The following is a 22,074-nucleotide window of genomic DNA, read 5'->3' on the forward strand; positions in this document are numbered from 1 at the left end:
GGGACATCCAGGAGTCGAGAAGACATATGATCTCATGAAGCGAGATTTCTTTTGGCCAAAGATGAAAAAGCATATTCATGAATATGTGACACGGTGTTTCTCGTGTCAGGTAAGGAAGGCAGAACGGGTGAAGCCACCCGGACTTTTACAGCCCTTGGAGATACCACTAAGTAAGTGGGAGAGCATTTCCATGGACTTTATTGTAGGGCTGCCTACGACACAAGGTGGATATGATTCTATCCTTGTGGTGGTTGATCGTCTAACCAAGATGGCTTACTTCATTCTGACTAGAGAGTCTGTTAGTGCCCCGCAAGTGGCGGATTTGTTTATTAGACATATATTTCGTCTGCACGGATTGCCTAGCTCCATAGTGTCAGACAGAGATGTCAGATTTACCGGTCATTTTTGGACAGCGGTATTTGAGACACTAAGGACTGAGTTGGGAATGAGTAGTGGGGATCATCCTGAAACGGATGGTCAGACGGAGAGAGTCAACCAGATTTTAGAGGATATGCTGAGGGCATATATGTCATTGAGGCAACATACGTGGGACAAGTGGTTGCCATTGTTAGAGTTTGCCTACAATGATAGAAAACATTTCTCTACGGAGTTTAGTCCGTTTGAATTAAATTATGGTTATAGACCAACAAATCCAACTATAGTTGCAATACCTCAGAGAGTGCCTAGTGCCGCGAACTTTGCGGTTTAGATGCGGGAGATGCTAGCACTTGCGAGAGCTAACATCCGCCAGGCTATGGATAGAGCCAAGGCATATGCGGATGAAAACCGGTCTATAAGAGAATTCAAGGAAGGAGAAAAAGTTTTTCTCAGAGTTCCTTCGCACTCGAAGTCGTTAACTTCAAGAGAGTATGCTAAATTATCACCTCGATACTGTGGGCCGTGGTTAATTCTAAAGAGAATAGGCAAGGTAGCCTATAAATTAGAATTGCCACAGGGTTGCAAGGTGCACCCACTGTTTCATGTTTCTCGTTAAAAAAAAATTTTGCATACTGGTGACTCACTAATCGAAGGTGTGGTTTTGTTTCAGGAGATAGAGGATAATGCAAGACGCAAACCAACAAGAATCCTGGACCGAGGAACAATGCAAGTGCGCAATCGGAAGATACCCACAATGTTGGTTGCATGGCATGGTCAGCCTCTATCAAAAGCTACCTGGGAATCCGTATACCAGTTGCGGAGAGTGTTCCCAGACTTTATCATCGAGGACATTGATGTCTGAAGAGGGAAGGAATGTTACGCTCTAGCCGAGGTAGCATGACCTCGGAAGAATTTGTCGACATTTTCCTTAAGGATCTACGTTTGTAATATATTTATTTGCGCTTCATGTAAATGATCGAGAAGGGATTAATGTCAAGGTCCTAGGTGAGGGCTGATAGCACCAGACTAGGTGGATCTAAGGCTAAGGACCTAATGCAAGCAATGTGCCTAGGGGCAAAGGAAATTAAAGTATCCCATGAGAGGGGTGAAAAGATGCATTAGGAAAGGCCCTATGATGATGACATGTGGCATCTAGATCCATCTAGGGAGATGGGGCTTGTTGGAGTTAGTGAGAGAAAGAGAATGGACCTTCACGTGATTTTTCTGATTTTCGATTTCTCTGAGAGCTCTCACGCTCTAGCAAGGATTTGGCTGGGAGGATATTCTGTGGTGCTACTCCCGTGATCTGCGGTAGTTAGTAGGAAGTGCGTTACACAAGGACTCTGAAACTTAAACTGATGTAATACAGGCCAATTATCTTACGTAGTATACTCTAGCTAATTATAATAACTTTGGAGTGGTACAAGAGACTCTCAGTCTATAACTGATGTTGGCGTTTATCCTTTTTGTGTGTGTGCTTTGTCTCATAGTCCCGCGAGGGCTTTTGGAGACCTCTCTCTCTCTCTCTCTCTCTCTCTCTCTCTCTCTCTCTCTCTCCTGTTAGCTATGTCCTATTGTGGAAGCGTTACTGACACGAGACACAACTCATTGCTTTCAACTGTGAGTGTGTCTGGGGGAATATTGGGTTGCAACTACCCCTCGCTCCGCAAAGAGTATTTGTTGTTTATTACTATTTGCTAGTAGGCTCTCTTGCTTCCTGTGCTGCTCGGTACCATGCCTTCTCTGCTCAATCCCGCTCTTCTCTCATCTGCTACAGTTGCAACATTCGGGTGAAGAGATTTTCTCACTGTTGTTGCTGCATTTGCGTCATAGCTTGCATCATTGCTACCATGGCAGAATGCCTCTGGTGACATGGGTGCTCTTGGTCGAGGTGCTCATTGTTAATTTGCTGAAGCATGTCTCTACGAAGCACCCTGCCTAAACTATCCCTCACAAGCTCAGGCAAGAAAAACTCAAGCTTTGATACCAATGTAACAGACGAGCTCTCTCTCTCTCTCTCTCTCTCTCTTGCCTGATAGGTATGTACTACTGCGGAAGCATGCAAAGACACAACTCGCGTGCTTTCAACTCTGTGTGTTTGAGGGAATGCACAGTTGGGTTGCAACTGCCCCCCTTTCCATACAATGTTTTTGCTGTTTATTACTATTTGCCAATAGGCTGGTATCCAATGCTGTAGAGTTAGGAAGCCCCTTTTTTAATAGTTTTCCTCCCCCTGCTGGCTGACTGGTCTGTGGACCAGCCTACCGGATCTGCTGGCCCGACCTGCTGCCACATCACCAACCTGTGCTGATGTCAGGCTACCGCTATACTGTTGCTGACATCTGCTGACACCAACCTGTGCTGATGTCAGGCTACCGCTATACTGTTGCTGACATCTGCTGACATCAGCACCTGCTGCTGCTGCCCTGCTGTCGTGCTGTCCTGTCAGCCCCGTGGCTTCTGCATAGGGCTGCCACATAGCCAGCCATGGCTGGACCTTAGATGTCCATGACACATAAAGTGTAAAGGTACAAAGGTCATGGGGCATTTTAATAGCAGTTGACAAAAACAAACTCAATCTCTAACAAATTTTGAAACTACTTCACTAACCTGACCATAAGAAATCAGGGTTAGCTTAACTAATTATAAGCACTTAGATTCAGCCCTACGTTAACTCCCTGAACGTTATTCTAGTCAATTTTCTTAAAAAACAGTGGTGTCTTAGATTTGCGCGCTGCGCCAAAATAGATCAGCTTTGGATAACCTTACGGCAACGATGCTGCCTACAACCTTTGCTTAAAACCATTCTCGGTGCCACTATACTTCCTATGATTCCTTCAAAACCTTACCTTTCATTACACTTTTTCAGAGTTTCATTCTTTACTCCCTCTCTCATTCATTCGATTTTACTTTTACCTTCCTTTGCTCTCTATTCTATGCTTGCATGCCCTTGGAGCGCCCGCACTCACCGCCAGTACATGGGCGGTTTCCCCCTCCCCGCCTGATGCCCCCCCTGCAAGAAATGGGGTGAGCACTGTCTCTATAACACATTACAGACTCCCAATATTAAAAAAAGTCTCAAGTGGCTCTTTTCCTATTGCCTATCGCCACGGATGGGCGGGTGCTTTAGCTTCCCGCGCTCATGGGTGGCTCCCGTTACAAGGATTCAATAGTCAGAGCAACCACATCAACAAACGCCCCTTCTCTCCTTTATTCGAGCACTGGTCTGTAAACACCCCAAGTAGACACTACATTTTTAAAAAAAAGTAATAATGACAACCAAGCATGATCGTCCACTTGGTTGGCAGGTGCAGGGTTCAAATCACACATGTGCAAGGGATTAAGGCTATGGGCGCTTTTGAAAAGACAATCACCTCTTGAATCCCTAGTTTTTAGGATGATGGATCCTCACAGTAGGTACACATCGTCGTCACACCTGCCTATCCATTTGCAGGGATGGGCAATGTGCTTTACACACGGAGGGGATAGACGGGGGGAAATCCAAGAACATGTCCTACATTTGATAGCAGGCTTGTTGTAGCCTATATGGTTGAACTCTTGTATTTTGCTCATGGGGTCTGTGGTGCAAGATGGATAGGGGAGTTTGGTTGCCCAAGATTTTGTCCACCCTACTCTTGCACATCTGCCCACCCTACTCTTGTACACGGTATTTTGTCCACCCTACTCTTGCCCACATACATTGATATTTTGCAGCATGGCGTACACCTCCAATGTTCCACCACCATTAGAAAGGTAGTCACTCTCATTTAGGAGGCCATTCTAAGCATACTCAAAAAGGCAATCTGCCTCGAAACACATTGGGTACAAATACTTGAGGGCATGAATACTCTCGTCACTACCTCTTGGTTAATTGGGAAGGGCAAAATGAGAGCAAAAACAAGGACCTTAGCAGAAAGAGGTAAAGGAGAGTTCTTTACACATCATCCTAAGAATAGTAGATTCAAATTGCAATGGTTTTCAAAAAAAGCCCAAATGCACGAAAGCACTACCATCCAACAAGATAGTGCTAATCTTAAAGACAAGGTGGCGTAGGAACTACAAGAGGCACTTGCACTAGCACAACGAGTAGCACTAGCAAGAGGTTGGAACAAGAGGTAGCTAGTGATTATTAATTATAGGGGTGAACAAGAATAAGACCCAAAAGCTTTCTCAAAATAGAAACTTTATGAGCTTTAGCTTTTACTAATGGACCTACTTCCAATTGTAGAGATGCCCCTTCCCAAAAGTAAAATCCCAAAATAATGGTTAATAGGAATATATTTCAGGGGAAAATCCAAGGTTTAAATTGCCCCCTTAGAAGGAAAATATCTATACTCACACATAGTTGGAAAAAAGAGGAAGATTCCCTAATGCATCTTCAACCTAGGGGTGGTTGCACACTTTGCACACTTCTCTTTGTTGGAGCATGTTTCTTCAAACACACTTTTCAGTAGTCTACCTTTTGCTTTACATTGGGCCTAAGCTCAAGATACACCAGCTCAGCCTTGCCTTTCATCATATCTCCAAGGAAGGACTTTCACTTTGTACTTTTGTATGTAGTTGCCACTTTATTAAGCTTCTATTTTGTCCCTCTTTATTTAAACTCTCAACCTATACATTATTATCCATGCCTATGCATCCTTTCTTTTCTATATAATCTACACAACAAAATTTCTTGTGCATAGAATTCTTGGTACTTTCTCTTGACAATGAATAGGCTTTATCTTTTATGAAGGTCGCTTTTAGAGCTTTATGTCTAAACATTATCCTTTGTGCAAAAATGAATTTTTACAAATAGACAAGCTCTCAAATACTTTGTGTATGATTATTTTGTGAAGTACATTTCTCCATAAATTGTTCAATGTTTAAGTAGGTAGCCTAGTACTAAATTTTGATTATTATGTTATCACATGTAGCCATGTGCTACATATCAAGCATTGATCCAAACAATGTAGTTCTTTTGCTTTCTTCCTACTTGTGTTGCGTTCAGGTAATTGTTCTCGAAAATTATGCACGAGACAATCTAATATCTCCATCTCCATCTCCATCTTGAAGCCTTTGAGACTCTATGAATATGCATGCCTACTTATATTTATACCTATACTAGTTTTACAACCATAACTTCAAACTTGCACTTTGCCAACTTAAAAAGCCTCTTTTTTAATGCACAAGGGAGAAATTAAAAATAAAAAATGGAGCATCATGGATGCAAGCTTTCATGCGGAACACAAGTTCAAACTAAGTCCTTTCTCCCTAACCATTATACATTGGGAAATTTGTGCAGCCTAATATGTAGAAGCACATCAAGTTCATAGTTTGTAACAAGTTACAAGAACAACTACTACTCTCGACTATCATGGTCCCAAAGATGTGACTACAAACTCAATTTTTCAATACTGTATGCGTGTATGTTGCTTCCAAAAAGTGCCAGCATTTGGCTTTCATTAACTTTGTAATAAATCACTACCCATGGCATTTGTAAAGGGGCTTGGGTCTTGATGGAACCTATGTTGTGTTACATGTTGATAATTCTATTCATTTATATTTTCCTTCTATTTCTCCATTTTTCTATGATAAAATTGCTTAAATAAGTGTTGAGTTTGTTGTTGCATGCTCCTTGCTAGTATTATGTAAAATCCCACGTACATTGGCATAAAAGTATTGCTATAAAATCAAATATATGAAACTTGTTCTAAGCCTGACCATCATTATCACTACGACTCCCCAGAATGTAAGTTAGTAACAATTTGTATCATTGCCCTAGCACCCAAATCGCCGAATGCTGCATGCAAACTCCTTATGGGTGCATGTCCTACACATGAGGGCGATTGGCCAATTCCATTTAAGACTACATGCTCATATATCTTTCCCTTGTATGGCATGCAAAAGCACATGGAGACCACTCGTGGGCCCTTGATACAATGAGCACTAGCTACCCTCTAATTTGATGTAAGTAAATAAGAGCTAGAAACCCAAAGAATTGCACTACCACTATACAATTGTACTACCACTACAACTATACTACTCATGCAAATGCTTATGGAGAACACTCATGGGCCCTTGATACAATAACCACTAGTTACCCTATAATGTGATGTAACTAAATGGGAGCTAGAAGACCAAGAACTGTACTACCAACTCTAAGGAATCTTATTAAAGTATATATTGATTTTTCACGTGTTGAGGAGGTCTTCTAGTATTAGAAATTAGTCTTTATCTTTTACATAAGTCTAATATATATAAAATGATGCAATGTAGATTATTCAACAAGTTAAGCCTATCAAGCCCATGATACTTTAATGATTCCGTGTGACAATGTTGCTTTTTATATGATATAGCACATAATAAAAATACATGCCTCCCAAAACTAAGGCACATATTGAATTTCTCATAATTGAGATTAATAGTAGCAAAAATGTATACACACACACACACACACACACACACACACACACACACATATACATATACATATACATATACATATACATTTACATTTACATTTACATTTACATTTACATTTTCATACACACACACACACGCACACATACACACAAACACACACACACACACACCTGGCTCTCTCTCTCTCTCTCTCTCTCTCTCTCTCTCTCTCTCTCTCTCTCTCTCTCTCCCTTCCTCCCTCTCTCTCTCTCTCTCTCTCTCTCTCTCTCCCCCTCCCTCCGTCTCTCTGTCTCTCTCTCTGTCTCTCTCTCTCTCTCTCCCTGTCTCATTGCCACAGCCCATCAAACCCATCTCGCCACAACTCGTCACAGTTGTTGCCGCCACAGTCTGTCTCACCACCCACAACACCGAATCAGTTCATTTCATCTAAGCCTCCTCCAAACTTTCATCCATAGGTTGCCGCCAGTCTCATTTCTTTTTCAATTCACTATAGTTGGCTTCAGCCCGCGGCTCAGTTTGACTCAACCTAGCAGTTCGGTTCAGTTGAGGTTCAGTCAATCATTTCTTAACCCAGTTTAGTTTCAACTCAGTCCATTGACCCGAGATTGGGCTGAACCCTTGGCCCAACTTGGAGGTTAGGACTAGCATTGGGGTAGGCAGTTTAAACAGGCTAGCATGGAGCCTACCAAGAAGTCATTTGCCACTTCAACCTCGACCTCGACTAGTAGGATCTCTTACTCGACTGTTGTAGCTTTTGCCCCAACTCCTAGTGCAAAGACATACCACCCAATGAAGACCACCTGAAATCCACAAGAGTGCATCTATTACCTAAAGAATAAAGTTCAAGAGCTCAAGCTTCGGCTTGAAACTCTAGAAAGGAGGGTTCATGATATGGAGGGTAACGGAAAGGAAGAAGTCATCCATGAGGCAATACAAAAATGTAATGCATCTCCACCAACACTGCAACTAGTTTCTTGCAAGACATGGTCACCACTCAAGTGAAAGTATGACGCAAGAGATGATTGTTAATGTGAATAGCGAAGTGAACAAAGTTGATCTTTACAAGGAAGTGAAAGAACAAAGAATCTAGGGTGACTAATATAATGATCTTATGCATTAGGGGTTTGAAAGATGGATGCCTTCATGATGATGAAGAGAAAGACATAGACGATATAATCACATGCCTTAAGAAGGAAATACCGCAAGTTGATTCAAAATGGAACGAGAATGATATAAGCAATATCTATCAAACTGGCATTCAAGCACTAGTCTACTTTAGAGGGAGGGCAACGAGGGTTAAGATCATGAGACAAATACATAAGTTGAAGGTCACAAAGATTTGGATATCAGAGGAGCTCACGCTGACCTAGCTCAAACAAAGAAATAGTGAACTTGCCAAAGTAAAGGAAGCACGCAAAGCAAGCAAATGGGTAGTTTATTGAGATGGGCAAGCAATATTAGGGATTTCAAATCTAAACTCAAAGACTCACTCTTAAATTGATGTTATAAAGGCCACCTTATGATAGTTCTAGAATTTAGTTATGCCTTATAATAATTCGGGAGGAGCTGAGCTTTGTCCACTCCCCCAATCCTGTCTGTCTCCCAGATGTAGACAATCACTTTTTGAAGGTTATACTTTGTCTCATAGACCCATGAGGTCCTCGTGAGGTCTTCTGCAGATGTTAGTAGATCTCTCTCTCTCTCTCTCTCTCTCTCTCTCTCTCTCTCTCTCTCTCGTGTATGTGTGTATGCGCGTGTGCGTGTGCGTGTGTGTGTTCATCATTCACTTTCCGATTTGTGTATATGTCGATATTGTGAGATACCTTGGGGCTCCCATTGGGTTGGGCATTTCGTTGAAGCAGAGGTTTATGTGGTTTAAAGAGAAGATTAAAGGAAAGCTGAAATGTTGGCAAGGGATGACATTAGGATGGAATGCTAAGTCATCAAGCATATTCTCTCTACTGCTGTCACTTAATTGGCATCAGTCTGGAATTTTAAGAAATCACATTGGGAGGAGATAGAGAAGATATTTCGAGCCTTCCTATGGGCTGAAGAAAAAGGCAGGCGTAGAATGCCTGGCATCCACTGAAGCTTGCTAAGTCCCAGGGGGGTCTGGGTATTCTGGATGTCGGTCTAAAGAATGTGGCTTTAATAGGTAAATGGCTTCCCAAACTGTTTGTGCAGTGTATCCCCTGGGTTGAAATGACCTGTTGGTTTATTGAGCATGGTAAGGGGAATGCAGTTGGATCGTGATCTAGTTTGCCTTGGTACGAGAGACTTTTCTCTGACTTTCCTCTCAGAATTTGCGATCTGATTTGGTGAGCGGTCTGGTCTCAGCCTGGAGAATTTTTATTGAGCATCTCGATGGGCCGGAGAGGATTACAGGGGGATGCAAGTTTGGGTGAATCCATTTGGTGGAGCAAGGCAGTTAATGCAGATGGGGTATCCTTTGCCATGTTGGACTTAGTCCGTGTCCGGAGTTTATATAGGAAAGGTCTCCGCTCTTGGTTCCAGCTTTGGGACTCTAGAATCCCGGAGTCTTGACCTTCCAATTGTGTCGTAGCCATCAATTGGAGACATAGCCAGTGGCCTTAGAAAAATTTCGGCCAAGGTTATCTATCGGTGCCTAATAAAGAGGGCGGGATATGTGCTAGACCTTAATGAGCTATGGGGTTTGAGACGGTCTACGGGGTGGTGGAAAAATTATGCAGATTTGGAAAGGCTGTAAGGTGGGAGCGTGTAGCTTCCTTCTCTGGAAAATAGCTCTGAACTGGCTGTGTGTGCGTGCCAAGCTAGTGAAGAGAGTGTTGGTTAACCCGATGTGCCCATTCTATCGTCGTGCGATAGAATCCACTCAGCATCTGTTCCGTTTGTGTCTGGCGTCAAAGGCTCTTTGGAATAGGATTGAAAGGGCGAAAAGAAAGGTGGGGCTGATGTCCACTTTTCGATTGACTTCAAATTGGAAGCTCCAGCTACTTGGAGATGTTCGTGGGCTCCCTTCGACGCTGGCGGCGTGCTGGCCCCCAGTTTGTGCTGCTGTGGTAAAATTGGTCTGGGCAGTGCGTAACCAGATTCGTCTGGATCAGCTCAAGCCCTGTGGTTTTGCAGACTCAAGCTTGGTTGCTTGTTGCAGGTCACATTGCTAGATTTGGCTAAGGTTTATGGTCTAGTTGATACCTTGATTGCAGGATATTTGACAGAGATAGCGTAAAATCCTTTGAGTTTCACTTTTGCAGATATAGCGTTGGCCTGGGGCTTGGCCCATGTTTTGGCCTGTTTTTGTATTTTGTTTCCGTTATACAAGTCGGCATCTTTATTTTTATTTTATTTTTTAAGTTGATTCAAAAATATCTTGGTTGGGATGTGAAGAGGTCAGAAGGTGGCTTGATCATGTGTCCGGCTCTGAAGCAGCGGAATATGCATACGTATTATGCGATGTTGGGTTCTGCTTAAAATATTATGGGCAGCCTCACTTCAAGAGCATGTCCAAAAAAGTTAGTTCGGATATTTGCAAGCTGGGATAGAGATGAGATAAAAAGCCGCATCTGTCTAAGCAATGCAAACATTTTTTATAGTTCATTTATGTTTTGGAAATTTAAGTTAGGTTGTAGGCTTGGTATGCCTTTGAGCAAATGCCTACGGAAAATGCTACGATCGGGACAATACTATCCGTTGCATGAGTGATTCCTTGCTAGGGGAAAGGAATGGATGCTAGAAGAGTGAGCTCAATGCCTGTGGAAGTCCATGATTTCACCTTTTGTTGCTCTGACACCTGCCGATGTCAACACGATATTCTTCTGCTGGGAATCACCAACGAGCAACCCGTAGGCAGACCAGCAGATTAAGAGTGTGTTATTGATGCCTCGAGGTACTTCAACTTTGGTATAATGCCATGTCCACGAATTGCAAATACAAGTTGCCCTATTGATGTCTCAGATGAGAATTTCCTGTTTGTAAATGAGAGCCCATTGGCTACAAATCGAAGTGAAGAGTATGGGTTCTATACAAAAACATCAGCATGGCAAGGAGCCAGCCCGCAATCTCGATGCAAGTCTATATGTAGCACCGATTGTCCTTGGTTACCTGAGTTTCTTCGGTTGATAACTAATTCAAGGAATGGAATACACATTGCCTGCCTTTTTTAAAAGCTGTGGATGGAAAAAATGATGTAAATAGATACTGGATGTAATGGAATAAACCTATCTTGGTCATATGTTTGTGTCGTTATCGGTGCCTCCAAAATTTCATTGATTAATTACTGGATGAATTAATATAATTGTGTTAGGTTAATGCTTGATGATTAATGAGTTAATTTGAGTTTTTGAGCTTAGGTTAATTTGTCAATTAATTAATGTACTTAATTATTTAATTAAAAAAAGCAAAGGAGTGATAAGAAAAAGTATATTGTGATTAGAGTGAAGGCTTTACTTAAATTTTTGTTGCTTTTATTTCTGTGCTAGTGTTAATCACGAACACTCAGATAGCAACGTTTAGCAATTCCAATTACTGTTTTGTAATAGTGCAAAGATTGCCGTCAGCCTATGAGAAATTTTTTTGGATAGATAGGCAAAGGAGCTCAGAGGAGACTGACAAATTAAGCTAACAAGGGGCTGCTCCACAATATTTTGCAATTGCAAGTTACTAGAAATCCTTAGAGCTCAAAAGAGCACTGTCATAATTCACATTCCCAAATGGATCATATGGCTCAAGGGACCTAAACCTAATGAACAAGTATAAATATCCTTTTCATCTTCATAACTCATTAGTGTGTAGTTAGCTATGTTGCGTGTTCCCTCCTCTCTCTCTCTCTCTCTCTCTCTCTCTCTCTCACTCTCATTGTGAGGAGACTTGGTGGTATTGTATATGATTCTTATTGTAAAGTGTGTGTGTGTGTGTGTTTGATCCTTATATCGAGATCGAATGAGTCATTTGTGGCTCCTTGGGATTGTGTGAACAAACGGTAGGCATCCTCACATCTTGAGTACATTATTGGTCACACACATTATGGCGAAAAACCCATTAAAAATGCAATCATCCTAAATTTGCTTAATGCAATCACAGAATGTCAAGTAATAAATACAAAAATATGCCATACATAGCCAAAGACTCTGGATTGTGAATAAAAGTATGGTGTGCTCTCCCACAACAGGCCAGAGAGATTCGTGTATGGGGAGAAATGGCGGCCCGAAAGTCGTACAAATAAGCTCAAGAAGATAAATGCAACAATCTGATGCCTGACATAAATGTAAGCGAGAAAGCTTCGTTAATTTACAAAAAAAGGCATCTTTACAAGAGAGAATTTGTACTATTCAAAGAGTGCACGTTGTCTGTAAATGATTGCCACACATTCCAGCACTGACCTCTCACTTGGAATTTACTGGCCTCCACTTACTGAGTAAAGAATGATCAACAACCCGCCTATTTTTTTTGCTTATTAAAATCATATCCTCAAATTCTGCATCCCAAATAACATCCCCATCATATACACAATAATGCTGCACATGAAAGACAGACTGCATGGATGACCGCTCCAGCCCGACCTGTGAATGAGAGATGAAAAGCAGATCAGGTTAGTCTTTCAATAAAATCTGACATATTTGTAGGATATACTCCATTTAAAGGATCGGTCTTCCAAAGCAAAACAATTGCAAGTTCTAAACGACCCCTGAATTTTAGAACGTCACACTAAATACAATTATCTGTATACATCAGTTAAAACCTCCTTGGCCCAAATCTGCTCTTCTATCAGGAGTAAGAACTTGAAACTGTCACTGCGAATCACAAAAATCTGTGTACCCACTAACATCGTAGACATCAAGATACCATAAATTCTCATTCGAATATCAAAACACCAACCAGGTCATTGGAAGAATGGGTGATCCAACCTAGATGCACTCGGAAGAAAGAGCTTCTACTTCCACACCAAGTGAGGAAATTGATGCTTCTGATCTGATTCTCAAATAATGTCTTCATTCACCTAGTAACTGGGCAAAATACATCAGTGGCATCCCTATTCATATTCAAGTGGCCAACATGTCTAATGCATTCACTATATGAGTATATCAGCTAAATATACTGTTTAACTATATATATCTTCATGTGACACCACCACAAGAATCAATTCAAGACTACTATGTCGTTTAAAATAGAACACAGCTGTTTCTTTCTTGCTACAGGTAAGACCTAAAGTGAAAGAGTGCGCATCCCCGCACCCCAAAAAGGACAAAAAGATTCCGTCCCGATATTAGTGGCAAGGAGGATCATAAATTCTGAATCAGTACACTCCACTCTTTGCTTTCCAGGGGAGAGTACACCACTCCCCCTGCATGCTCAAAGATCTCAATCAAAATGCATAGAATAATATCTGTTATGGGAGGATTGACATCATTCCAACAATCTAAATAGAAAGACAAAGAAATGCCCCATCAAATGCAACTATGGGGGACTATGACCAGATTGCCTGCGGACCATTTACAATGTTATGCCAAAAGAATCATGAAGATGAAATAAGATCAGTGAAACAAATTTCTAAAATGTCTGAACACACAAAATATCACCTTTAATGACATAATTTTCATGAGAAACAACTCTCTTCTTCAGGAAGAAGATAGTACAAGGATGTTGATCCCAGAAGTAGTATTTAGAAGAACTCATATCATCTTTCATTTTTTCTAGGTTCCATGCTACCTGCTAGAGAAAAAATTTATTTGTCTTTTCAGAACAATGATGAAGAAATGTAATACCTTTAAATTCAAGATACCAAAGAAAGAACAGTCATCAGAACAAAAACACTTGCGAAAATGACAAATCAAGATGCAGAGCAAACATTAAGGATTACAAGAATATATCAAGCTCTTAATGATGAATACTTTGTGACAGCATTTGGCAGGATTAGAAGAACGCTCGAATGTGGGGAAATGTTTTTCCTCGCCTATTCAAGTGCCAAGTGGCACAGCTGGGTCGTTTGTGGTTATTGAACCTGCTATCTCTGGGAATCTCATCACCCTTGGGCGTGTGGCCATTAGGTCATACAGGTTTCAATCTATGCCCATTCATGTGTAAATAACCCACTTCACCCTGTTTCTGTTTTATTTGTGCACGACAATAAGGGGTAAGCCAACCGCCTCCAACGTGCCCCCTTCGACCATTCTTAACTTACCAACAGATACCACCACTATACATGCATGTCAGTCTCTAGACAACCTTCCAATATCAGGTGCCATAGCTTCCCCACCACTGTAGGCTCCAACTATGATATTTGTGCAACTGAGTCTCTGCACGTGCGACAACAGGCTGTATGTCCCAACATATGTGCAGCTGTTCCAATCAAGGGTAGCCATCTGACGTGTCATATCATGTGCCATTATTACATCTACCACCACAGGCTGCCCTCCCATGCAACTGCCTTCAGAATACTGATGTACCTACTCCTGCTTCAATCAGTTTTTGCAGACCACTCTTGAGGGAAGAGACTCCTCTGCTTCTGCCTCTCCACAATCCACAAGTTCTCCACAGGGCAAAGGATCCACGAAAATTTAAATATCATGTGGCATAGCTGGGACTATGCATGGTTACGCAAACCAACACATAAGCGTCCTCTAGGAGTCCTTATCGCCATAGAACCATGTAAATGGTGCAGCCAATGGGGAACAAACTCCTCAAATAGGTCATACATTTTCTGTTTTATATGCGAGATAACCCACTTCCCCTCACTTGACACATGGATCTTAATGCTTCAACGGGAACAAAGACTTCTTTCTATTCTATAATTTGCATGTGGTCTGAGAGGTGAGGCTAAAACTTCCCAACAGTGAAATGATTCTATGACAAGATGCATTTAATACTTTGCAACAAAATGCTAAAAAGAGGATGAACCCAAAATGCTTCAAGTATGAGCTCTGAGGTACAAACCTCGAGCAATGACACAATTGTGTCACAGATAAATTTTCACAAGTCAAAAGATGAAGACAGATGACCTGATGATAGTGCAAGACACAAGAAGAATCCCATAGTCCAGACAAAAATATCTTCACCTTTATGTCTTCTTTTTTAAAGCTATGGATTTCTGATTGTTTAAAGATGGACATAATTTCCTTACATACAGTTGGGTAGCATTTGATGAGCCTAGAGCATCCATGTCATGGGGGTGGGGGGGAATGTCACATAGCATCTACTATACTCTAGGTTCTCAGATAAAGACCTTATGAAAATACCAGTAAAATATAATTAGCAAAGAAAACTGTGATGGGGCCAATAACGCATACAGTCTAACACTTTCCAAACTACAATTATGATTGAGCTAACAAAAAGCTTTAAAAGGAACCAATCACAATTGCGCATACAGTCTAACACTTGCCAAAATACAATTATCAACGAAAACTGTTATGCTCAAGTTGAGGCAACATGACCTCAGAAGGTCAATCGACATTTTCCTTTAAAGGATCAATGTTTGTATTATATTTGTTTGGGCTTCACGTAAATGGTCAAAAAGGAATCAAGGTCAAGGTCCTTGGTGAGGGTGACATGGCACAAGACTAGGTGGATCTAAGGCTAAGAGGTCTAAATGCATTAAATGTGCCAAGGGGCAAATGATTTCAATGTTATCCCAAGAGAGGGGTAAATGATGCATTGAGGAGATGCCCTCAAATGTAGACATGTGGCATACTAGATCCATCTAGGGAATTGGGGCTTGGTGGAATCTGCAAGCTGGAACTTTCACGTATGTGGACTATTCTGAGAGTTTGCTACCACCGAGGTTGGCTGGGAGGAAATTTATGTGTGATTGACTGTTGAGCTGACAAACTGAAAAGAGTGATCGTGAGATTTGGTATCAGAGCGTTGGTCGCAAGATTGCACCAGGCTGTGGGAGTTTGGAGCGACGCTTCGCTCAGAGTGCAAAGCACGTTTGAGGTGTCAAGGGAGTGGTTCTCATTGGCATCATCATCGCTGCTCGTCAGCGTTGGGTGTGTCGGACTTTCCTTGGTCTGTTGTGCGGAAGAACTGCATGTATACAAGGAACTTGAATCGTGATTCTTGGGGTAATTCCTGAGGCGTCGTTGTAAGGCCATATAGGATTTACGGTGGCTCACAGAGTCTCGAACAAGGTCGGCGCAATTGATTGCTTGTTGTTTGGGTTGAGTGGCGCACGTGAAGGGTCATGGATTGCTGCCTTCAGGGCTCCTAGGCATCACAGGAGCTGGGTGTGGAAAAAAAAAAAAACGATCGTTCAGCTATTGCATGGGAGGTGCACTCCTCGAGATGAATCAAGCGGTATTTTGGTTAACGACAAAAGTTGGAGGAGTTTAAGGGTTAGAAGGAGGTTCCAAGGTTAGGAGGAGGTTCCAGTGTTCAGAAGGAGGTTCCAGGGTTCGTATGGTGTGAGAGGGTATTGGATACGATAGTACTGTTGATTTTGCAAGTTGTGGGCTCGGTAGCCAGTAGAGCTAGGTACATTGCCGTGAACCGCTATTGGGGAAGCTTGGTTACATTTAGTCATATCAAAAGATTAACGTCTATGCTCACGAAGACCTGCCTGGTCAGCAATAGCGAAATCGACGTCACATATTTAAACTAGAAAAGAGGTTGGTCTCGTGGATCTACTCATATGTATGAATTCGGTCAAGGAGTTTGACTGAGAGATGGAGTGGCTTGTAGGGACAAGTTGATCTCTTCATGCAGCAGAAATATGACCAGGGAGCTTTCTATACCTCTTAAATTTTGTTGTGGTATATGCTAGTTATTTGCCCTCGGTGTTTGAGTTATTTGAGATTGCAACTATAGGGAAAAGATATTCATCTTGGTTCTCAGCTATTTTCAGTTGATGGTTACACCTGTTTAGACACCTTTTGTGGTTATGAGATTGAAAAGCAGTTTGTAAATATAGTTTTAGGCGGTTTTTTTTAAATTAAAAAAAAACAAAACAAAACAACCCCATCGACCTAAATGGAAGTAGAAGAAGAAGCTTCTAGGGCGGATCTCGTAGAATCGGGAGTCCGGCCGACCCCGCAGGTGTTGCGTCCAGCAGGCCACACACTATCTGGTAGAATTGCATTATTGGAGGATGCCTTGCAACAAATTTTAGCGCAACAGTTACAAGCAAATGTAGGGCAATCTGAGCTCAGGAAAATGGTTCATAGTATGTCTACTAGACCATCTCGTGAAGAGAAAGGTAAAGCTCCAATGGAGCCTAAATCCAGTGTTCATACGATCGGGCCTAGGAGGGGTAAGGTGCCTAATATTGCCAATTATAGGCCAGAAAAGTATTTTGGTCAGATGTCTGACCGTAGTTCCGATATCATAGAGACCTGGTTACACAAATGGGACAAGGCCTTCGCCATTTGTGAAATCAGCAATGATATGAAGAAAATCCACGAGGCCACCCATATGTTTAATGAGGCAGCGGATCGGTGGTGGATAAAACAGCAGAAAGATGGAGTGGCATCCACTACGTGGGAGGGGTTTAAAAAAGAATTTAGAAAACACTTCTTACCTCCTAACGAAGCATCCCGAGCTTGGGATCGGTATCGAAACCTTCGTCAGAGAAATTTATCAGTGGCAGAATATACTGATAAGTTCAGAGAAAGTGTAATGAAAGTTTATGAACCCCTACCTCAATCAATCCAGGTAAAAGATTTTATCTTTGGACTGAATGATTGGATCAAGATGAAAGTTCAGGCTAAGTATGCGAACACATTAGATGAAGCAATTGCCATAGCCCTGAACTATGAAGATGCCAAAGGGAACAGACCAAGTGGGTTTGTGCAGGTTGGGACTCGGTATGAGTACCCGAAGAAAACTGGGTTTAAGAAGAAGTGGATTAGCAAAGGAAGTGCCTCAAAGCCTAGTGGTCAAGCCAAGCAGGTGAAGTTGAGACTCCTAAACCAAGTACCACCATTGGAATGAAAAGAAAAGTAACACCAATGGCAGCCCGAGCTTGGTCGAAGTCTTCTTTGAACCGAGAGCAAAGAGAAAAAGCGAGGAGAGAAGGCTTGTGTTTTGGATGCCTTCAGCCTCATTAATGGAAAGATTGTCCACGAAACAAGGATCGTCGGATGACTGAGATGGTGATCTTAGAATGCGACGTGGAAATGGAGGGAAGTCCCAGAGCAGAACAGATGCTGATTCAGCTAGCGGGATCTTCTCAAAGGTCAGTACCTGCTTTGTTATGTGTGTATGTTACTAAGCTAGTAACTAGTGCAACTGATAATGTCCTGTCAAAGCCCGCAGCAACGGGGTATACAGCCTTTAACGATACGGAGTTAATTAAGATGAAAGGGCAAGTAGCCAATCATGATGTCATTGTGTTGTTTGACTCAGCATCAACGCACAATGTAATTAACTCCAACCTTGTAAAGAGGCTAAAATTAAAAACTAGCCCATCTGACTATGCATATACAGTCAGAATGGCAGATGGAAGTTCAACTGAAGTATGGGACCAAAGGGTTACCCAATTGGAACTTCGAATTTAGGACTATACTGAGAAGCTTGATTTTGAAATGACAAAGCTTGCTCACGCTGACATAGCTCTATGTAAGGCTTGGCATTCTAGGAAGAATCCAGCCATAGATTGAAAAAAGCACATTTATCAATTCAAGATGAATGATATGCTATATGTCTTACGAGGTGAAAAGTACCTTAAGGACCGTTGGTTTCCGTAATGGAAGTTCGAAAAGCTCAAGAAGAGTTTTTGTTTCTTTGTACAGCATCGGTAGAGCCAATTGATGGTTCTTCGGCTAACACTGATGTTAACCAAAATGGAGAGATGGCCAAGTTGGCTAATCAAATAGCAGAGGAGTTCTCTGATTGTTTTAGGGATGAGTTACCTTATGGGTTACCTCCAGAGCGGAATATTCAGCATAAGATTAAACTAATCCCGGGAGCAGAACCTGTAAATAGACCTCCCTATAGGTTAAGTTTTATCGAAGAAACGGAGGTGTGAAGACAACTGGAAGAATTCCTTAAGTTGGGGCAGATTCAACCCAGTTTCTCACCTTTTGCTTCGCTAGTGATATTTAAAAAAAAGAAAGATGATACTTTTCGCCTCTGTATAGATTACAGAGCATTGAATAATATCACTATTAAGCACACGTATCCGATGGCTCGAATCGATGATTTGCTAGATGCGTTACATGGGGCCGTAATTTTCAGTAAGATAGATCTTAAATGTGGCTACCATCAGATCCGTATTAGAGCCGAGGATGTGCATAAAACCGCTTTTAGAAGTAGATTTGGACATTATGAGTTTTTGGTAATGCCGTTTGGACTTACCAATGCTCCAGCTACATTCGTCATGCTTATGAATGATTTACTACGTCCGTATATCGGAAAGTTTGTAGTATATTTTATTGACGATATTCTTGTGTTCAGTAAAAGTATTGTTAAGCATCACGAACACTTAAGAATAGTGTTCAATACTTTGAGGAAAGCCAGTCTTTATGTAAATAAAAAGAAAACTGTACTGTGTATGGTAAGACTTGAATATTTAGGATTCATTATTACTCCTGAGGGGGTAGAAAAGAAAGTAGCTGCGATACTGACTTGGCCTATCCCTCAGAGTTTGACCGCTTTGCGATCATTCTTGGGATTTGTTCAATTTTATCGAAGGCATATCAAAGGATATTCCGAAATAGTATCGCCATTGACTGATCTGACCTCAAATAAAGTACCTTTTATATGGGGACAGAATCAACAGGAAAGTTTTAACACCATAAAACAAGCTGTGGTCTCAAGACCGATGTTAAAAATAGTTGATCCTCAGAAACCGTTTTTTCTTGAAACCGATGCAAGTGGCATTGCGGTAGGAGCAGTTCTCCTCCAAGAGGGAAGGCCAATAGTCTTTGAAAGCAAGAAGCTTTCTCCCTCTCAACGAAATTGGCCAACTCATAAATTAGAGTTGTATGCTGTTGTCCATGCTCTGAAAACATGGAGACATTATTTGTATGGGTCAGAGTTTTATGTTGATGTTGATCATGATACTCTGAAACATTTTTGTAAACAACCTGACTTGAGAGGCCGCTAAGCTAGGTGGGCAAAATTCATGCGGTACTGAAAAGGGAAGGATAATAAAGTTGCTGATGCATTGCCACACATTATGCATAATATGAGTTTCACGGTATTAGAGAGTGCTCTAATGACCGAGATTAGAGAAACTCAAAAGGTGGACGAGTTCGTCCAGAGCCTTTGGCCTACGGTTCATGTATTCAAACCCGGGCAAAAGGATGACCTGGCATCCAGAAAAGGCCAAACTTATGCAAGATATACCATAAGAGATGGTATGCTGAAAAGAAATGGCAAGGTAGTAGTACCTAATGAGAATGATCTCAGGCAGAGAGTCATTCAACAATGCCATGATAGCCCATGTGTGGGACATCCAAGAGTCGAGAAAACGTATGATCTCATGAAGCGAGATTTCTTTTGGCCGAAATTGAAAACATATTCATGAATATGTGACACGTTTTTCGTGTCAGGTAAGTAAGGCAGAGCGGGTGAAGCCACCCGGACTTTTACAACCTTTGGAAATACCACTAGGTAGGTGGGAGAGCATTTCCATGGACTTTATTGTAAGTCTGCCTACGATACAAGGTGGATATGATTCTATCCTTGTGGTAGTTGATCATCTTACCAAGATGGCTCACTTCATTCCAACTAGAGAGTCTGTTAGTGCCCCGCAAGTGGCAGATTTGTTTATTAAACATATATTTCGTTTGCATGGATTACCCAAATCCATAGTGTCAGATAGAGATGTCAAATTTACCAGTCATTTTTGGACTGCAGTGTTTGAGACACTAAGGACTGAGTTGGGAATGAGTAGTGGGGATCATCGAAAAATGGATGGTCAGACGGAAAGAATCAACCAAATTTTAGAGGATATGCTTAGAGCATATGTGTCATTGAGGCAACATACATGGAACAAGTGGTTGCCACTGTTAGAATTTGCCTACAATGATAGAAAACATTCCTCTACAGGGTTCAGTCCGTTTGAGCTGAACTATGGTTACAGACCAGCAAATCCAACCACAGTTGGAGTACCTCAGAAAGTGCCTAATGCCGCGAACTTTGTGATTCAGATGCGGGAGATGCTAGCACTTGCGAGAGCTAACATCCGCCAAGCTATGGATAGAGCTAAGGCGCATGCGGATAAAAACAGATCCGTTAGAGAATTTAAGGAAGGAGAAAAAGTTTTTCTAAGAGTTCCTTCACACTCTTAAGTCTTTGACTGCAGGAGAGTGTGCTAAGTTATCACCCCGATATTGTGGGCCGTGGTTAATTCTAAAAAGAATAGGCAAGGTGGCCTATAAATTAGAATTACCACAGGGTTGTAAGATGCACCTAGTGTTTCATGTTTCTCGCTTAAAGAAATTTTTGCATACAGGTGACTCACTAATCGAGGGTGTTGTTTTGTTTCAGCAGATAGAGGATAATGCAGGATGCAAACCAACAAGAATCCTGGACCGAGAAACGATGCAAGTATGTAATCGGAAGATACCCACGGTGCTGGTTGCATGGCATGATTTACCTCTATTAGAAGCTACCTAGGAATCCGTATACCAGTTACGGAGAGTGTTCCCAGACTTTATCATCAAGGACGCTGATGCCTGAAGAGGGAAGGAATGTTACGCTCAAGTTGAGGCAACATGACCTCGAAAGGATCAGCCGACATTTTCCTTTAAAGGATCAATGTTTGTATTATATTTGTTTGGGCTTCACGTAAATGATCAAAATGGAATCAAGGTCAAGGTCCTTGGTGAGGGTGACATGGCACAAGACTAGGTGGATCTAAGGCTAAGGGGTCTAAATGCATTAAATGTGCCAAGGGGCAAATGATTTCAATGTTATCCCAAGAGAGGGGTAAATGATGCATTGAGGAGATGCCCTCAAATGTAGACATGTGGCATACTAGATCCATCTAGGGAATTGGGGCTTGGTGGAATCTGCAAGCTGGAGTTTCACGTATGTGGACTATTCTGAGAGTTTGCTACCACCGAGGTTGGCTGGGAGGAAATTTATGTGTGCCTGCCCCGTGATTGACTGTTGAGCTGACAAACTGAAGAGAGTGATCGTGAGAAAAACTATTATGGAGCCAATTATGCATACAGTCTAACACTTGCTAAACTACAATTAGGATTAAGCTAACCAAAAGCACTCCGGAAGATTCACTAATGGTTAGTTGTACCGCAATTAATTTCACAATGATTGATCAAAACAAGGAAAATTATAACTTCATTAAAAAGTGTGCTTGCATACCAATGTCTTCAAAGTCTAAAATGAACATCTTTTTCCCATTCACTTGTG

At 41.7% G+C, this 22,074-nt stretch overlaps 1 protein-coding gene across 2 annotated transcripts in view; it reads right to left on the reverse strand.

Moving 5' to 3' along the window:
- Positions 1-11,825: 11,825 nt before the first annotated feature.
- Positions 11,826-22,074, reverse strand: part of LOC147881163 (uncharacterized) — a 62,535-nt gene continuing 52,286 nt past the window's right edge. For both annotated transcript variants that reach the window (XM_087370135.1, XM_087370134.1), the window contains exon 6: positions 11,826-12,323. In XM_087370135.1, the coding sequence (XP_087226261.1) occupies positions 12,147-12,323 (177 nt within the window). In that variant the 3' untranslated portion in view covers positions 11,826-12,146. The remainder of the gene's footprint in view (positions 12,324-22,074) is intronic.

The sequence above is a fragment of the Dipteris shenzhenensis genome, chromosome 31 (assembly GCF_047967505.1).
Source record: "Dipteris shenzhenensis isolate YYH24624 ecotype China chromosome 31, Dip_SZ_1.0, whole genome shotgun sequence".
Lineage (NCBI taxonomy): Eukaryota > Viridiplantae > Streptophyta > Polypodiopsida > Gleicheniales > Dipteridaceae > Dipteris > Dipteris shenzhenensis.